At 44.0% G+C, this 16,652-nt stretch overlaps 1 protein-coding gene across 1 annotated transcript in view; it reads left to right on the forward strand.

Annotated features, from left to right (window-relative positions):
* Positions 1-16,652, forward strand: part of cblb (Cbl proto-oncogene B, E3 ubiquitin protein ligase) — a 182,187-nt gene that overhangs the window by 127,384 nt on the left and 38,151 nt on the right. The window contains exons 11-12 of the mRNA XM_056285166.1: positions 14,055-14,249; positions 14,517-14,903. Coding sequence (XP_056141141.1) covers positions 14,055-14,249; positions 14,517-14,903 — 582 coding nt within the window. The remainder of the gene's footprint in view (positions 1-14,054; positions 14,250-14,516; positions 14,904-16,652) is intronic.

Raw genomic sequence — 16,652 nt, forward strand, 5'->3', positions numbered from 1 at the left:
CTGTTAATACTGACCAGTGAAACACCTCTCAGTAGAGTAAACCATAACCCTTCATCTGCCCTGTTTTATTGGTCTGTAAATACTGACCGGTGAAATACCTCTCAGTAGAGTAAACCATAACCCCTCATCTGCCCTCTAACATCTGCCCTGTTTTATTGGTCTGTTAATACTGACCAGTGAAACACCTCTCAGTAGAGTAAACCATAACCCTTCATCTGCCCTCTAACATCTGCCGTTTTATTGCTCTGTTAATACTGACCGGTGAAATACCTCTCAGTAGAGTATACCATAGCCTTTCATCTGCCCTCTAACATCTGCCCTGTTTTATTGGTCTGTTAATACTGACCGGTGAAACACCTCTCAGTAGAGTAAACCATAACCCTTCATCTGCCCTGTTTTATTGGTCTGTTAATACTGACCGGTGAAATACCTCTCAGTAGAGTATACCATAGCCCTTCATCTGCCCTCTAACATCTGCCCTGTTTTATTGGTCTGTTAATACTGACCGGTGAAACACCTCTCAGTAGAGTAAACCATAACCCTTCATCTGCCCTCTAACATCTGCCCTGTTTTATTGCTCTGTTAATACTGACCGGTGAAATACCTCTCAGTAGAGTAAACCATAACCCTTCATCTGCCCTGTTTTATTGGTCTGTTAATACTGACCGGTGAAATACCTCTCAATAGAGTAAACCATAACCCTTCATCTGCCCTGTTTTATTGGTCTGTTAATACTGACTGGTGAAACACCTCTCAGTAGAGTAAACCATAACCCTTCATCTGCCCTGTTTTATTGGTCTGTTAATACTGACCAGTGAAACACCTCTCAGTAGAGTAAACCATAACCCTTCATCTGCCCTCTAACATCTGCCGTTTTATTGCTCTGTTAATACTGACCGGTGAAATACCTCTCAGTAGAGTATACCATAGCCCTTCATCTGCCCTCTAACATCTGCCCTGTTTTATTGGTCTGTTAATACTGACCGGTGAAACACCTCTCAGTAGAGTAAACCATAACCCTTCATCTGCCCTCTAACATCTGCCCTGCTTTATTGGTCTGTTAATACTGACCAGTGAAATACCTCTCAGTAGAGTAAACCATAACCCTTCATCTACCCTCTAACATCTGCCCTGTTTTATTGGTCTGTTAATACTGACCGGTGAAATACCTCTCAGTAGAGTAAACCATAACCCTTCATCTGCCCTGTTTTATTGGTCTATTAATACTGACCGGTGAAATACCTCTCAGTAGAGTAAATCATAACCCTTCATCTGCCCTCTAACATCTGCCCTGTTTTATTGGTCTGTTAATACTGACCGGTGAAACACCTCTCAGTAGAGTAAACCATAACCCTTCATCTGCCCTCTCACATATGCCGTTTTATTGCTCTGTTAATACTGACCGGTGAAATACCTCTCTGTAGAGTAAACCATAACCCTTCACCTGCCCTCTAACATCTGCCCTGTTTTATTGCTCTGTTAATACTGACCGGTGAAATACCTCTCAGTAGAGTAAACCATAACCCTTCATCTGCCCTGTTTTATTGGTCTGTTAATACTGACCGGTGAAATACCTCTCAGTAGAGTAAACCATAACCCTTCATCTGCCCTGTTTTATTGGTCTGTTAATACTGACCAGTGAAACACCTCTCAGTAGAGTAAACCATAACCCTTCATCTGCCCTGTTTTATTGGTCTGTAAATACTGACCGGTGAAACACCTCTCAGTAGAGTAAACCATAACCCTTCATCTGCCCTCTAACATCTGCCCTGTTTTATTGCTCTGTTAATACTGACCGGTGAAATACCTCTCAGTAGAGTAAACCATAACCCTTCATCTGCCCTGTTTTATTGGTCTGTTAATACTGACCGGGGAAATACCTCTCAGTAGAGTAAACCATAACCCTTCATCTGCACTGTTCTATTGGTCTGTTAATACTGACCGGTGAAACACCTCTCAGTAGAGTAAACCATAACCCTTCACCTGCCCTCTAACATCTGCCCTGTTTTACTGCTCTGTTAATACTGACCGGTGAAATACCTCTCAGTAGAGTAAACCATAACCCTTCACCTGCCCTCTAACATCTGCCCTGTTTTATTGGTCTGTTAATACTGACCGGTGAAATACCTCTCAGTAGAGTAAACCATAACCCTTCATCTGCCCTGTTTTATTGGTCTGTTAATACTGACCGGTGAAATACCTCTCAGTAGAGTAAACCATAACCCTTCATCTGCCCTGTTTTATTGGTCTGTTAATACTGACCAGTGAAACACCTCTCAGTAGAGTAAACCATAACCCTTCATCTGCCCTGTTTAATTGGTCTGTAAATACTGACCGGTGAAACACCTCTCAGTAGAGTAAACCATAACCCTTCATCTGCCCTCTAACATCTGCCCAGTTTTATTGGTCTGTTAATACTGACCAGTGAAACACCTCTCAGTAGAGTAAACCATAACCCTTCATCTGCCCTCTAACATCTGCCGTTTTATTGCTCTGTTAATACTGACCGGTGAAATACCTCTCAGTAGAGTATACCATAGCCCTTCATCTGCCCTCTAACATCTGCCCTGTTTTATTGGTCTGTTAATACTGACCGGTGAAACACCTCTCAGTAGAGTAAACCATAACCCTTCATCTGCCCTGTTTTATTGGTCTGTTAATACTGACCGGTGAAATACCTCTCAGTAGAGTAAACCATAACCCTTCATCTGCCCTGTTTTATTGGTCTGTTAATACTGACCGGTGAAATACCTCTCAGTAGAGTAAACCATAACCCTTCATCTGCCCTGTTTTATTGGTCTGTTAATACTGACCGGTGAAACACCTCTCAGTAGAGTAAACCATAACCCTTCACCTGCCCTCTAACATCTGCGCTGTTTTATTGGTCTGTTAATACTGACCAGTGAAATACCTCTCAGTAGAGTAAACCATAACCCTTCATCTACCCTCTAACATCTGCCCTGTTTTATTGGTCTGTTAATACTGACCGGTGAAATACCTCTCAGTAGAGTAAACCATAACCCTTCATCTGCCCTGTTTTATTGGTCTGTTAATACTGACCGGTGAAATACCTCTCAGTAGAGTAAACCATAACCCTTCATCTGCCCTCTAACATCTGCCCTGTTTTATTGGTCTGTTAATACTGACCGGTGAAACACCTCTCAGTAGAGTAAACCATAACCCTTCATCTGCCCTCTCACATCTGCCGTTTTATTGCTCTGTTAATACTGACCGGTGAAATACCTCTCAGTAGAGTAAACCATAACCCTTCACCTGCCCTCTAACATCTGCCCTGTTTTATTGCTCTGTTAATACTGACCGGTGAAATACCTCTCAGTAGAGTAACCATAACCCTTCATCTGCCCTGTTTTATTGGTCTGTTAATACTGACCGGTGAAATACCTCTCAGTAGAGTAAACCATAACCCTTCATCTGCCCTGTTTTATTGGTCTGTTAATACTGACCAGTGAAACACCTCTCAGTAGAGTAAACCATAACCCTTCATCTGCCCTGTTTTATTGGTCTGTAAATACTGACCGGTGAAACACCTCTCAGTAGAGTAAACCATAACCCCTCATCTGCCCTCTAACATCTGCCCTGTTTTATTGGTCTGTTAATACTGACCAGTGAAACACCTCTCAGTAGAGTAAACCATAACCCTTCATCTGCCCTCTAACATCTGCCGTTTTATTGCTCTGTTAATACTGACCGGTGAAATACCTCTCAGTAGAGTAAACCATAACCCTTCATCTGCCATCTAACATCTGCCCTGCTTTATTGGTCTGTTAATACTGACCAGTGAAATACCTCTCAGTAGAGTAAACCATAACCCTTCACCTGCCCTCTAACATCTGCCCTGTTTTATTGCTCTGTTAATACTGACCGGTGAAATACCTCTCAGTAGAGTAAATCATAACCCTTCATCTGCCCTGTTTTATTGGTCTGTAAATACTGACCGGTGAAACACCTCTCAGTAGAGTAAACCATAACCCTTCATCTGCCCTCTAACATCTGCCCTGTTTTATTGCTCTGTTAATACTGACCGGTGAAATACCTCTCAGTAGAGTAAACCATAACCCTTCATCTGCCCTGTTTTATTGCTCTGTTAATACTGACCGGTGAAATACCTCTCAGTAGAGTAAACCATAACCCTTCATCTGCCCTGTTTTATTGGTCTGTTAATACTGACCGGTGAAACACCTCTCAGTAGAGTAAACCATAACCCTTCACCTGCCCTCTAACATCTGCCCTGTTTTACTGCTCTGTTAATACTGACCGGTGAAATACCTCTCAGTAGAGTAAACCATAACCCTTCACCTGCCCTCTAACATCTGCCCTGTTTTATTGGTCTGTTAATACTGACCGGTGAAATACCTCTCAGTAGAGTAAACCATAACCCTTCATCTGCCCTGTTTTATTGGTCTGTTAATACTGACCGGTGAAATACCTCTCAGTAGAGTTAACCATAACCCTTCATCTGCCCTGTTTTATTGGTCTGTTAATACTGACCAGTGAAACACCTCTCAGTAGAGTAAACCATAACCCTTCATCTGCCCTGTTTTATTGTTCTGTAAATACTGACCGGTGAAACACCTCTCAGTAGAGTAAACCATAACCCCTCATCTGCCCTCTAACATCTGCCCTGTTTTATTGGTCTGTTAATACTGACCAGTGAAACACCTCTCAGTAGAGTAAACCATAACCCTTCATCTGCCCTCTAACATCTGCCGTTTTATTGCTCTGTTAATACTGACCGGTGAAATACCTCTCAGTAGAGTATACCATAGCCCTTCATATGCCCTCTAACATCTGCCCTGTTTTATTGGTCTGTTAATACTGACCGGTGAAACACCTCTCAGTAGAGTAAACCATAACCCTTCATCTGCCCTGTTTTATTGGTCTGTTAATACTGACCGGTGAAATACCTCTCAGTAGAGTATACCATAGCCCTTCATCTGCCCTCTAACATCTGCCCTGTTTTATTGGTCTGTTAATACTGACCGGTGAAACACCTCTCAGTAGAGTAAACCATAACCCTTCATCTGCCCTCTAACATCTGCCCTGTTTTATTGCTCTGTTAATACTGACCGGTGAAATACCTCTCAGTAGAGTAAACCATAACCCTTCATCTGCCCTGTTTTATTGGTCTGTTAATACTGACCGGTGAAATACCTCTCAATAGAGTAAACCATAACCCTTCATCTGCCCTGTTTTATTGGTCTGTTAATACTGACTGGTGAAACACCTCTCAGTAGAGTAAACCATAACCCTTCATCTGCCCTCTAACATCTGCCCTGTTTTACTGCTCTGTTAATACTGACCGGTGAAATACCTCTCAGTAGAGTAAACCATAACCCTTCACCTGCCCTCTAACATCTGCCCTGTTTTATTGGTCTGTTAATACTGACCGGTGAAATACCTCTCAGTAGAGTAAACCATAACCCTTCATCTGCCCTGTTTTATTGGTCTGTTAATACTGACCGGTGAAATACCTCTCAGTAGAGTAAACCATAACCCTTCATCTGCCCTGTTTTATTGGTCTGTTAATACTGACCAGTGAAACACCTCTCAGTAGAGTAAACCATAACCCTTCATCTGCCCTGTTTTATTGGTCTGTTAATACTGACCGGTGAAATACCTCTCAGTAGAGTAAACCATAACCCTTCATCTGCCCTCTAACATCTGCCCTGTTTTATTGGTCTGTTAATACTGACCGGTGAAACACCTCTCAGTAGAGTAAACCATAACCCTTCATCTGCCCTGTTTTATTGGTCTGTTAATACTGACCGGTGAAACACCTCTCAGTAGAGTAAACCATAACCCTTCACCTGCCCTCTAACATCTGCGCTGTTTTATTGGTCTGTTAATACTGACCAGTGAAATACCTCTCAGTAGAGTAAACCATAACCCTTCATCTACCCTCTAACATCTGCCCTGTTTTATTGGTCTGTTAATACTGACCGGTGAAATACCTCTCAGTAGAGTAAACCATAACCCTTCATCTGCCCTGTTTTATTGGTCTGTTAATACTGACCGGTGAAATACCTCTCAGTAGAGTAAACCATAACCCTTCATCTGCCCTCTAACATCTGCCCTGTTTTATTGGTCTGTTAATACTGACCGGTGAAACACCTCTCAGTAGAGTAAACCATAACCCTTCATCTGCCCTCTCACATCTGCCGTTTTATTGCTCTGTTAATACTGACCGGTGAAATACCTCTCAGTAGAGTAAACCATAACCCTTCACCTGCCCTCTAACATCTGCCCTGTTTTATTGCTCTGTTAATACTGACCGGTGAAATACCTCTCAGTAGAGTAACCATAACCCTTCATCTGCCCTGTTTTATTGGTCTGTTAATACTGACCGGTGAAATACCTCTCAGTAGAGTAAACCATAACCCTTCATCTGCCCTGTTTTATTGGTCTGTTAATACTGACCAGTGAAACACCTCTCAGTAGAGTAAACCATAACCCTTCATCTGCCCTGTTTTATTGGTCTGTAAATACTGACCGGTGAAACACCTCTCAGTAGAGTAAACCATAACCCCTCATCTGCCCTCTAACATCTGCCCTGTTTTATTGGTCTGTTAATACTGACCAGTGAAACACCTCTCAGTAGAGTAAACCATAACCCTTCATCTGCCCTCTAACATCTGCCGTTTTATTGCTCTGTTAATACTGACCGGTGAAATACCTCTCAGTAGAGTAAACCATAACCCTTCATCTGCCATCTAACATCTGCCCTGCTTTATTGGTCTGTTAATACTGACCAGTGAAATACCTCTCAGTAGAGTAAACCATAACCCTTCACCTGCCCTCTAACATCTGCCCTGTTTTATTGCTCTGTTAATACTGACCGGTGAAATACCTCTCAGTAGAGTAAATCATAACCCTTCATCTGCCCTGTTTTATTGGTCTGTAAATACTGACCGGTGAAACACCTCTCAGTAGAGTAAACCATAACCCTTCATCTGCCCTCTAACATCTGCCCTGTTTTATTGCTCTGTTAATACTGACCGGTGAAATACCTCTCAGTAGAGTAAACCATAACCCTTCATCTGCCCTGTTTTATTGCTCTGTTAATACTGACCGGTGAAATACCTCTCAGTAGAGTAAACCATAACCCTTCATCTGCCCTGTTTTATTGGTCTGTTAATACTGACCGGTGAAACACCTCTCAGTAGAGTAAACCATAACCCTTCACCTGCCCTCTAACATCTGCCCTGTTTTACTGCTCTGTTAATACTGACCGGTGAAATACCTCTCAGTAGAGTAAACCATAACCCTTCACCTGCCCTCTAACATCTGCCCTGTTTTATTGGTCTGTTAATACTGACCGGTGAAATACCTCTCAGTAGAGTAAACCATAACCCTTCATCTGCCCTGTTTTATTGGTCTGTTAATACTGACCGGTGAAATACCTCTCAGTAGAGTTAACCATAACCCTTCATCTGCCCTGTTTTATTGGTCTGTTAATACTGACCAGTGAAACACCTCTCAGTAGAGTAAACCATAACCCTTCATCTGCCCTGTTTTATTGTTCTGTAAATACTGACCGGTGAAACACCTCTCAGTAGAGTAAACCATAACCCCTCATCTGCCCTCTAACATCTGCCCTGTTTTATTGGTCTGTTAATACTGACCAGTGAAACACCTCTCAGTAGAGTAAACCATAACCCTTCATCTGCCCTCTAACATCTGCCGTTTTATTGCTCTGTTAATACTGACCGGTGAAATACCTCTCAGTAGAGTATACCATAGCCCTTCATATGCCCTCTAACATCTGCCCTGTTTTATTGGTCTGTTAATACTGACCGGTGAAACACCTCTCAGTAGAGTAAACCATAACCCTTCATCTGCCCTGTTTTATTGGTCTGTTAATACTGACCGGTGAAATACCTCTCAGTAGAGTATACCATAGCCCTTCATCTGCCCTCTAACATCTGCCCTGTTTTATTGGTCTGTTAATACTGACCGGTGAAACACCTCTCAGTAGAGTAAACCATAACCCTTCATCTGCCCTCTAACATCTGCCCTGTTTTATTGCTCTGTTAATACTGACCGGTGAAATACCTCTCAGTAGAGTAAACCATAACCCTTCATCTGCCCTGTTTTATTGGTCTGTTAATACTGACCGGTGAAATACCTCTCAATAGAGTAAACCATAACCCTTCATCTGCCCTGTTTTATTGGTCTGTTAATACTGACTGGTGAAACACCTCTCAGTAGAGTAAACCATAACCCTTCATCTGCCCTCTAACATCTGCCCTGTTTTACTGCTCTGTTAATACTGACCGGTGAAATACCTCTCAGTAGAGTAAACCATAACCCTTCACCTGCCCTCTAACATCTGCCCTGTTTTATTGGTCTGTTAATACTGACCGGTGAAATACCTCTCAGTAGAGTAAACCATAACCCTTCATCTGCCCTGTTTTATTGGTCTGTTAATACTGACCGGTGAAATACCTCTCAGTAGAGTAAACCATAACCCTTCATCTGCCCTGTTTTATTGGTCTGTTAATACTGACCAGTGAAACACCTCTCAGTAGAGTAAACCATAACCCTTCATCTGCCCTGTTTTATTGGTCTGTAAATACTGACCGGTGAAACACTTCTCAGTAGAGTAAACCATAACCCCTCATCTGCCCTCTAACATCTGCCCTGTTTTATTGGTCTGTTAATACTCACCAGTGAAACACCTCTCAGTAGAGTAAACCATAACCCTTCATCTGCCCTCTAACATCTGCCGTTTTATTGCTCTGTTAATACTGACCGGTGAAATACCTCTCAGTAGAGTAAACCATAACCCTTCATCTGCCCTCTAACATCTGCCCTGCTTTATTGGTCTGTTAATACTGACCAGTGAAATACCTCTCAGTAGAGTAAACCATAACCCTTCATCTACCCTCTAACATCTGCCCTGTTTTATTGGTCTGTTAATACTGACCGGTGAAACACCTCTCAGTAGAGTAAACCATAACCCTTCATCTGCCCTCTCACATCTGCCGTTTTATTGCTCTGTTAATACTGACCGGTGAAATACCTCTCAGTAGAGTAAACCATAACCCTTCACCTGCCCTCTAACATCTGCCCTGTTTTACTGCTCTGTTAATACTGACCGGTGAAATACCTCTCAGTAGAGTAAACCATAACCCTTCACCTGCCCTCTAACATCTGCCCTGTTTTATTGCTCTGTTAATACTGACCGGTGAAATACCTCTCAGTAGAGTAAACCATAACCCTTCATCTGCCCTGTTTTATTGGTCTGTTAATACTGACCGGTGAAATACCTCTCAGTAGAGTAAACCATAACCCTTCATCTGCCCTGTTTTATTGGTCTGTTAATACTGACCGGTGAAACACCTCTCAGTAGAGTAAACCATAACCCTTCACCTGCCCTCTAACATCTGCCCTGTTTTACTGCTCTGTTAATACTGACCGGTGAAATACCTCTCAGTAGAGTAAACCATAACCCTTCACCTGCCCTCTAACATCTGCCCTGTTTTATTGGTCTGTTAATACTGACCGGTGAAATACCTCTCAGTAGAGTAAACCATAACCCTTCATCTGCCCTGTTTTATTGGTCTGTTAATACTGACCGGTGAAATACCTCTCAGTAGAGTAGACCATAACCCTTCATCTGCCCTGTTTTATTGGTCTGTTAATACTGACCAGTGAAACACCTCTCAGTAGAGTAAACCATAACCCTTCATCTGCCCTGTTTTATTGGTCTGTAAATACTGACCGGTGAAACACCTCTCAGTAGAGTAAACCATAACCCCTCATCTGCCCTCTAACATCTGCCCTGTTTTATTGGTCTGTTAATACTGACCAGTGAAACACCTCTCAGTAGAGTAAACCATAACCCTTCATCTGCCCTCTAACATCTGCCGTTTTATTGCTCTGTTAATACTGACCGGTGAAATACCTCTCAGTAGAGTATACCATAGCCCTTCATCTGCCCTCTAACATCTGCCCTGTTTTATTGGTCTGTTAATACTGACCGGTGAAACACCTCTCAGTAGAGTAAACCATAACCCTTCATCTGCCCTCTAACATCTGCCCTGCTTTATTGGTCTGTTAATACTGACCAGTGAAATACCTCTCAGTAGAGTAAACCATAACCCTTCATCTACCCTCTAACATCTGCCCTGTTTTATTGGTCTGTTAATACTGACCGGTGAAATACCTCTCAGTAGAGTAAACCATAACCCTTCATCTGCCCTGTTTTATTGGTCTGTTAATACTGACCGGTGAAATACCTCTCAGTAGAGTAAACCATAACCCTTCATCTGCCCTCTAACATCTGCCCCGTTTTATTGGTCTGTTAATACTGACCGGTGAAACACCTCTCAGTAGAGTAAACCATAACCCTTCATCTGCCCTTTCACATCTGCTGTTTTATTGCTCTGTTAATACTGACCGGTGAAATACCTCTCAGTAGAGTAAACCATAACCCTTCATCTGCCCTCTAACATCTGCCCTGTTTTATTGCTCTGTTAATACTGACCGGTGAAATAACTCTCAGTAGAGTAAACCATAACCCTTCATCTGCCCTGTTTTATTGGTCTGTTAATACTGACCAGTGAAACACCTCTCAGTAGAGTAAACCATAACCCTTCATCTGCCCTGTTTTATTGGTCTGTTAATACTGACCAGTGAAACACCTCTCAGTAGAGTAAACCATAACCCTTCATCTGCCCTGTTTTATTGGTCTGTAAATACTGACCGGTGAAACACCTCTCAGTAGAGTAAACCATAACCCTTCATCTGCCCTCTAACATCTGCCCTGTTTTATTGGTCTGTTAATACTGACCAGTGAAACACCTCTCAGTAGAGTAAACCATAACCCTTCATCTGCCCTCTAACATCTGCCGTTTTATTGCTCTGTTAATACTGACCGGTGAAATACCTCTCAGTAGAGTATACCATAGCCCTTCATCTGCCCTCTAACATCTGCCCTGTTTTATTGGTCTGTTAATACTGACCGGTGAAACACCTCTCAGTAGAGTAAACCATAACCCTTCATCTGTCCTCTAACATCTGCCCTGCTTTATTGGTCTGTTAATACTGACCGGTGAAATACCTCTCAGTAGAGTAAACCATAACCCTTCATCTACCCTCTAACATCTGCCCTGTTTTATTGGTCTGTTAATACTGACCGGTGAAACACCTCTCAGTAGAGTAAACCATAACCCTTCATCTGCCCTCTAACATCTGCCCTGTTTTATTGGTCTGTTAATACTGACTGGTGAAACACCTCTCAGTAGAGTAAACCATAACCCTTCATCTGCCCTCTAGCATCTTCCCTCTAGCAGATGTGTGAAACAAGAGCTTCACTCTTGTCATCCTGGGCCTCCGAGTGTGGTCAGGCATCATCCAGAGACGTACAAACATTCAGTGGTGAGACGGGGCTTCAGTGCAGTCGGGTGGGGCAGTCGTTTAATCACCGGTTCATTCAGTGGTGAGACGGGGCTTCAGTGCAGTCGGGTGGGGCAGTCGTTTAATCACCGGTTCATTCGGTGGTGAGACGGTGCTTCAGTGCAGTCGGGTGGGGCAGTCGTTTAAACCCCTCAAAACATTGATGTGTCTTTTTCGCAGAGGCAGAAAGCTCACAGTACAGACATGTGTTAATAGTTTTCATCAAAAAAAATTGTCATGGGCATCTGGGTAGCGTAGCGGTCTATTCTGTTGCCTACCAACACGGGTATCGCTGGTTCGAATCCTCGTGTCACCTATGGCTTGGTTGGGCATCCCTACAGACACAATTGGCCGTGTCTGTGGGTGGAAAGCCGGATGTGGGTATGTGTCCTGGTCACTGCACTAGCGCCTCCTCTGGTCAGTTGGGGGCGCCTGTTCAGGGGGGAGGGGGACTGGGGGGAATAGCGTGATCCTCCCACGTACTACGTCCCCCTGGTGAAACTCCTCACTGTCAGGTGAAAAGAAGCAGCTGGTGACTCCTCATGTATCAGAGGAGGCATGTGGTAGTCTGCAGCCCTCCCCAGAACAGCAGAGCGGGTGGAGCAGAGACCAGGATGGCTCGGAAGAGTGGGGTAATTGGCCGGGTACAATTGAGAGGGAAAAGAGGAAAAATTCAAACAAAGAAAAAATTCTCACAAGCTGAGCTTTCTCTCCAGTTAAATGATTTTGTGTTGTACTTGGACATGTGTGTTTTCCTTGCTGCATGCAGGCCAGTTTCCTGTCGACGGGTGAGGCTCATGCAGCAGGACTGCTGGCTTTAGACTGAAGCTCAGCAGGACTGCTGGCTTTAGTCTGAAGCTCAGCAGGACTGCTGGCTTTAGTCTGAAGCTCAGCAGGACTGCTGGCTTTAGACTTTCCTTCCCTCAAAAGGATGGAAGATTACAGATGATTGGGATGCTCTGTGTCAAGTGCAAAAATAGTTCCAACCACTACTACTACTGCTACTACTACTACTACTACTGCTACTACTACTGCTACTACTACTACTACTACTACTACTACTGCTACTACTACTACTACTGTTACTACTACTACTGCTACTACTACTGCTACTACTACTGCTGTTACTACTACTACTGCTACTACTACTGCTACTACTACTACTGCTACTACTACTACTGCTGTTACTACTACTACTACTACTGCTACTGCTACTACTATTGCTACTACTACTGCTACTACTACTACTGCTACAACTGCTACTACTACTACTACTGCTGCTACTACTACTACTGCTACTCCTACTACTACTACTACTGCTGCTCCTACTACTTTTGGCTGCTCCCGTTAGGGGGCGCCACAGCGGATCATCCGTTTCCATCTCTTCCTGTCCTCTGCATCTTCCTCTGTCACACCAGCTATCTGCATGTCCTCCCTCACCACCTCCATAAACCTCCTCTTTGGCCTTCCTCTTCTCCTCTTCCCTGGCAGCTCCATATTCAGCATCCTTCTCCCAGTATACCCAGCATCTCTCCTCCACACATGTCCACACCATCTCCATCTTGTCTCTCTTGCTTTGTCTCCAAACCGTCCAACCTGAGCTGTCCCTCTAATATACTCGTTCCTAATCCTGTCCTCCTTCATCACTCCCTATGAAAATCTTATCATCTTCAACTCTGCCACCTCCAGCTCCACCTCCTGTCTTTTTGGGGGGGAAAGTTCCAAGTTGAATTGTACTTTGCTTCTATTCAAAACATATTCTGAATAACGTCAAATAAAGAAGATAAATGTGGTACCGATGGAAACTATCAAATCTGCTGTGGCGACCCCTGGGAAACAGGGAACAAGCCGAAAGAAGAAGAAAGGAGATAACTGTTGCTGTACTGTCCATGTCTTGAATTTGGAAAAAGAGGTACATCATGTTTTTTTAAAGACTTAAACAATGGCCCCACTGGACTGTGTTGAAACCCATTGAGAGGATTCAGCAAAGTGGCAAGTTTGTCAGCGCTGAAATGAGCAGTGAAGTTTTTCACTGTACAGTTATAAATAATGCCTGACAACATTTTGATATGGTCTAGGTTGAGAAAGTGAGCCTAAACTTTGAGGAAATTTTAAAAAAATAGATCACATCAGGAGCATTGAAAGGACATTGGTGCCTCATTCGTCAGTTGTCTGTACGTACAAATTTGTTCTTACACACTCATGGGGATTTTTAGCCCTGAGGTTTGTCTCACAGACCAGTGTAGAACCTGGGTAACCTTGCAGGCCTGGGTGCTCATTGCAAGAGGTAGACAGCAGACGTTAGGGGGAAGGAACTACAAATAACCATCAGGTTTGCTTCTGACTGTCAGGCAATCTTGAGGGCTAAACAAATTCCACGAGTGTGTAAGAACAAATTTGTACATATGAGTGAGTGATGAATGAGGCCCATTTCATGTCGGGGAGAACGATGCTTGGGCTGCTCTGTTGGCCCTTTTCTTTTTTGACTCCCAAAAAAGAAAAGCAGCTGTGAAGAACCAACAGATGGATGATTGATTTTTGTACTTGTTTGACATGAAGTTCTCCTTTCTCTCTCTCTCTCTCTCTCTCTCTCTCTCTCTCTCTCTCTCTCTCTCTCTCTCTCTCTCTCGTAGTGCACTGAGCGCCAGAACTCCCCCATGGTGTCTCCCACCTCGTCCCCCGTGTCCCAGCGCAGGAAAGCCTATGGAATGGAAAGCCAAAGCCTCTGCGTGCAACACCTGGGCCTGCCTCCCGTACCCCCACGCCTCGACCTCATCCAGAAGGGCGCCATTCGCTCCCCATCCGCCAGCCCCACCGGCTCCCCAAAGGTTAGTCACAGCTCAATCCCTCACTATGTCAAGCCGACTTGTTGGATCGGTGTGAGGAAGAGCCCGAGGGCCAGCCTGAGATTAGTCATTTGGTTCTTTAGATGTACAGATCACCACCACCTCCTACTGCTCCTTCATTCCAAGGTTCTGTATCATCTGACTGTAATGGAGTAACCACTGTGAAGGTATTTTCCTTTTGAAATGTTTGCTGTTTTCTGCAGTTACAGTGAACATCACTTTTTTTTTTAAACCTCCTCTCAACCACAGTCTTCACCAGGCATGTCCAGGAAGCAGGACAAGCCCCTTCCTGCCCCTCCGCCCCCCCAGAGGGACCCACCTCCTCCACCACCCCCGGAACGTCCTCCTCCCATCCCCCCGGAGACACGTCACTCCTGGCTTGCCAATTCCTCTTCCTCTTCCTCCTCCATCTCCTCCGTTGGCGGACAATCAGACTCCCAGACAGCCCCCGAGACGTGGAGCGGCAAAGACGGTCACCTCATAGATCCCCACAGGTCTGGGGGTGAGCACTCAGCCCAACTGGGACTCCCTGCACCTCCTTCTCACCTCAATGGTAGACCCCTCAGTTGCCCTACTGGTAGTGTTGGGAGGCTGCATCACAGGACGGAGGGCACAGGCAACTCGGAAAGCTCCAAAGTAAGAACTCCTGGTCAGGACGTTGGTTTGTTTTATACAGATGAGTCACACATTTGAACTGTGAGGGCTTGTAATGTTGATGACTAAGATCTGTGGATGAAGGCCACACCATATAATTTATCACAAATACAAGTCACAAATAGATCTTTTTATTATCTCAACTAATTTTGAGGAAGGGGTCTCCCGATTCTTGAGTGACCATGACTTTTCAGAAATAGACAAAAAAGGTTTTCCTTCTCTGTTCCCTCGTGTATAAGTCGGTCTCGGGCTGAACTGACATGTTTATGCATGTTTGGGTTCCATTCTAAGGGGGCTAATAATTTGTCTTAATGTTCACTTTGGTTGTTAGCCAAGTAAGTTGGCACATACAATGAATTTGTCTTGGTGGACTGTTAAACATAAATACACAAGGTTGTGAACACAATTTTAAAGTAGAAAACACAACTAATACCTTACATAGTCTATAAAAATATCTGTGTACCCAGGGCTATTTGGAAATGTAAACGTGTCATTTGCGAGGGTGAAGGACGTCTTTCTGAACAGATTAATGGTTGCTTACAGTGCTGCTTTTTCACTTTAAACAACAGAAGCCATCCTGGATGCTGCATCTGGAAGCCCAGTCAGAATCTGTACAACTGTTTTACAGACCATTGACTTAGTAATATAGGGTGACAATTTTGCAAGACTTTAGCAGAGACACCACAGATGACATGGTGGAGTACAGCTAGTAAGCCATCTTTAGCACAGGTACAGGTCCTTGTAATATCACACATTGACTACTGCAGTTCCTTACTGGCAGGTCTTCCTGCATGCACTGTCAAACCCCTGCAAATGATCCAGAACGCGGTGACATGTCTGGTCTTCAAACAACCCAAAACAGCACATGTCACTCCGCTGCTCATATCCCTCCGCTGGCTCACAGTTGCTGCCCACATCAAATTCAAAATGAATGCTTGCCTATAAAACAGCAACTCAAACAGCTCCCGCCTACCTGAACTCCCTCATTCAGGTCTACACTCAGTCCCACTCACTACGCTGTGCCAGTGAAAGGCGCCTGGCACGTCCACCACAACAAGCCCTAAGTCACTGGCCAGACTCTTCTCTTCTGTAGTTCCCCGGTGGCCGGAAGAGTTACCAAACTCCATTCGATACGCTGAGTCCCTCTCCATCTTTAAGAAGAAGCTGAAGACCCAGCTCTTTCTTGAACACCTCCACACCTGATGGTATTAATATATATATATATATATATATATAAAAAGAACATTTGTTTCTATGCACCCTATGCATTGCCTTTGTGCATTGCCTGTTGACACCTATTTGTCCTATCGGACTTGAACCTAGTTTTTTTGACACTAACTTGTGTTGTTGTCTCCTGACTAGATCCTTGCTTGTGTTGTATTAACTCAGATGTGCGTCGCTTTGGATAAAAGCGGCTGCTAAATGCATGTAACATTGTAGCATACACCAGATGAACATTACTTTCACAACCATTGTTAAGGTGTTCTTAACAAAGTCCCTTAGCCCCCCAATGGAGCCACCTGAAAGAAGATGGTGGTGTGGGGTAGCTCCAAGGTGGGAATTATTGGAACTGTATTAGAACGGGTGCTGGAAAGAGGACGTGCATGCTCAGCGATCCTTGCCTGGATAAATCTTGTTTAAAAAATTAATTTCCATCTGCAGTGTATGATGCCCTGCATAATTACTGGCTTTGCACTTGTTTGTACTATGTCTCTATAATCAGCTGGTTGG

Source organism: Lampris incognitus, chromosome 8 (genome assembly GCF_029633865.1).
Source record: "Lampris incognitus isolate fLamInc1 chromosome 8, fLamInc1.hap2, whole genome shotgun sequence".
In the NCBI taxonomy this organism is placed as follows: Eukaryota; Metazoa; Chordata; class Actinopteri; order Lampriformes; family Lampridae; genus Lampris; species Lampris incognitus.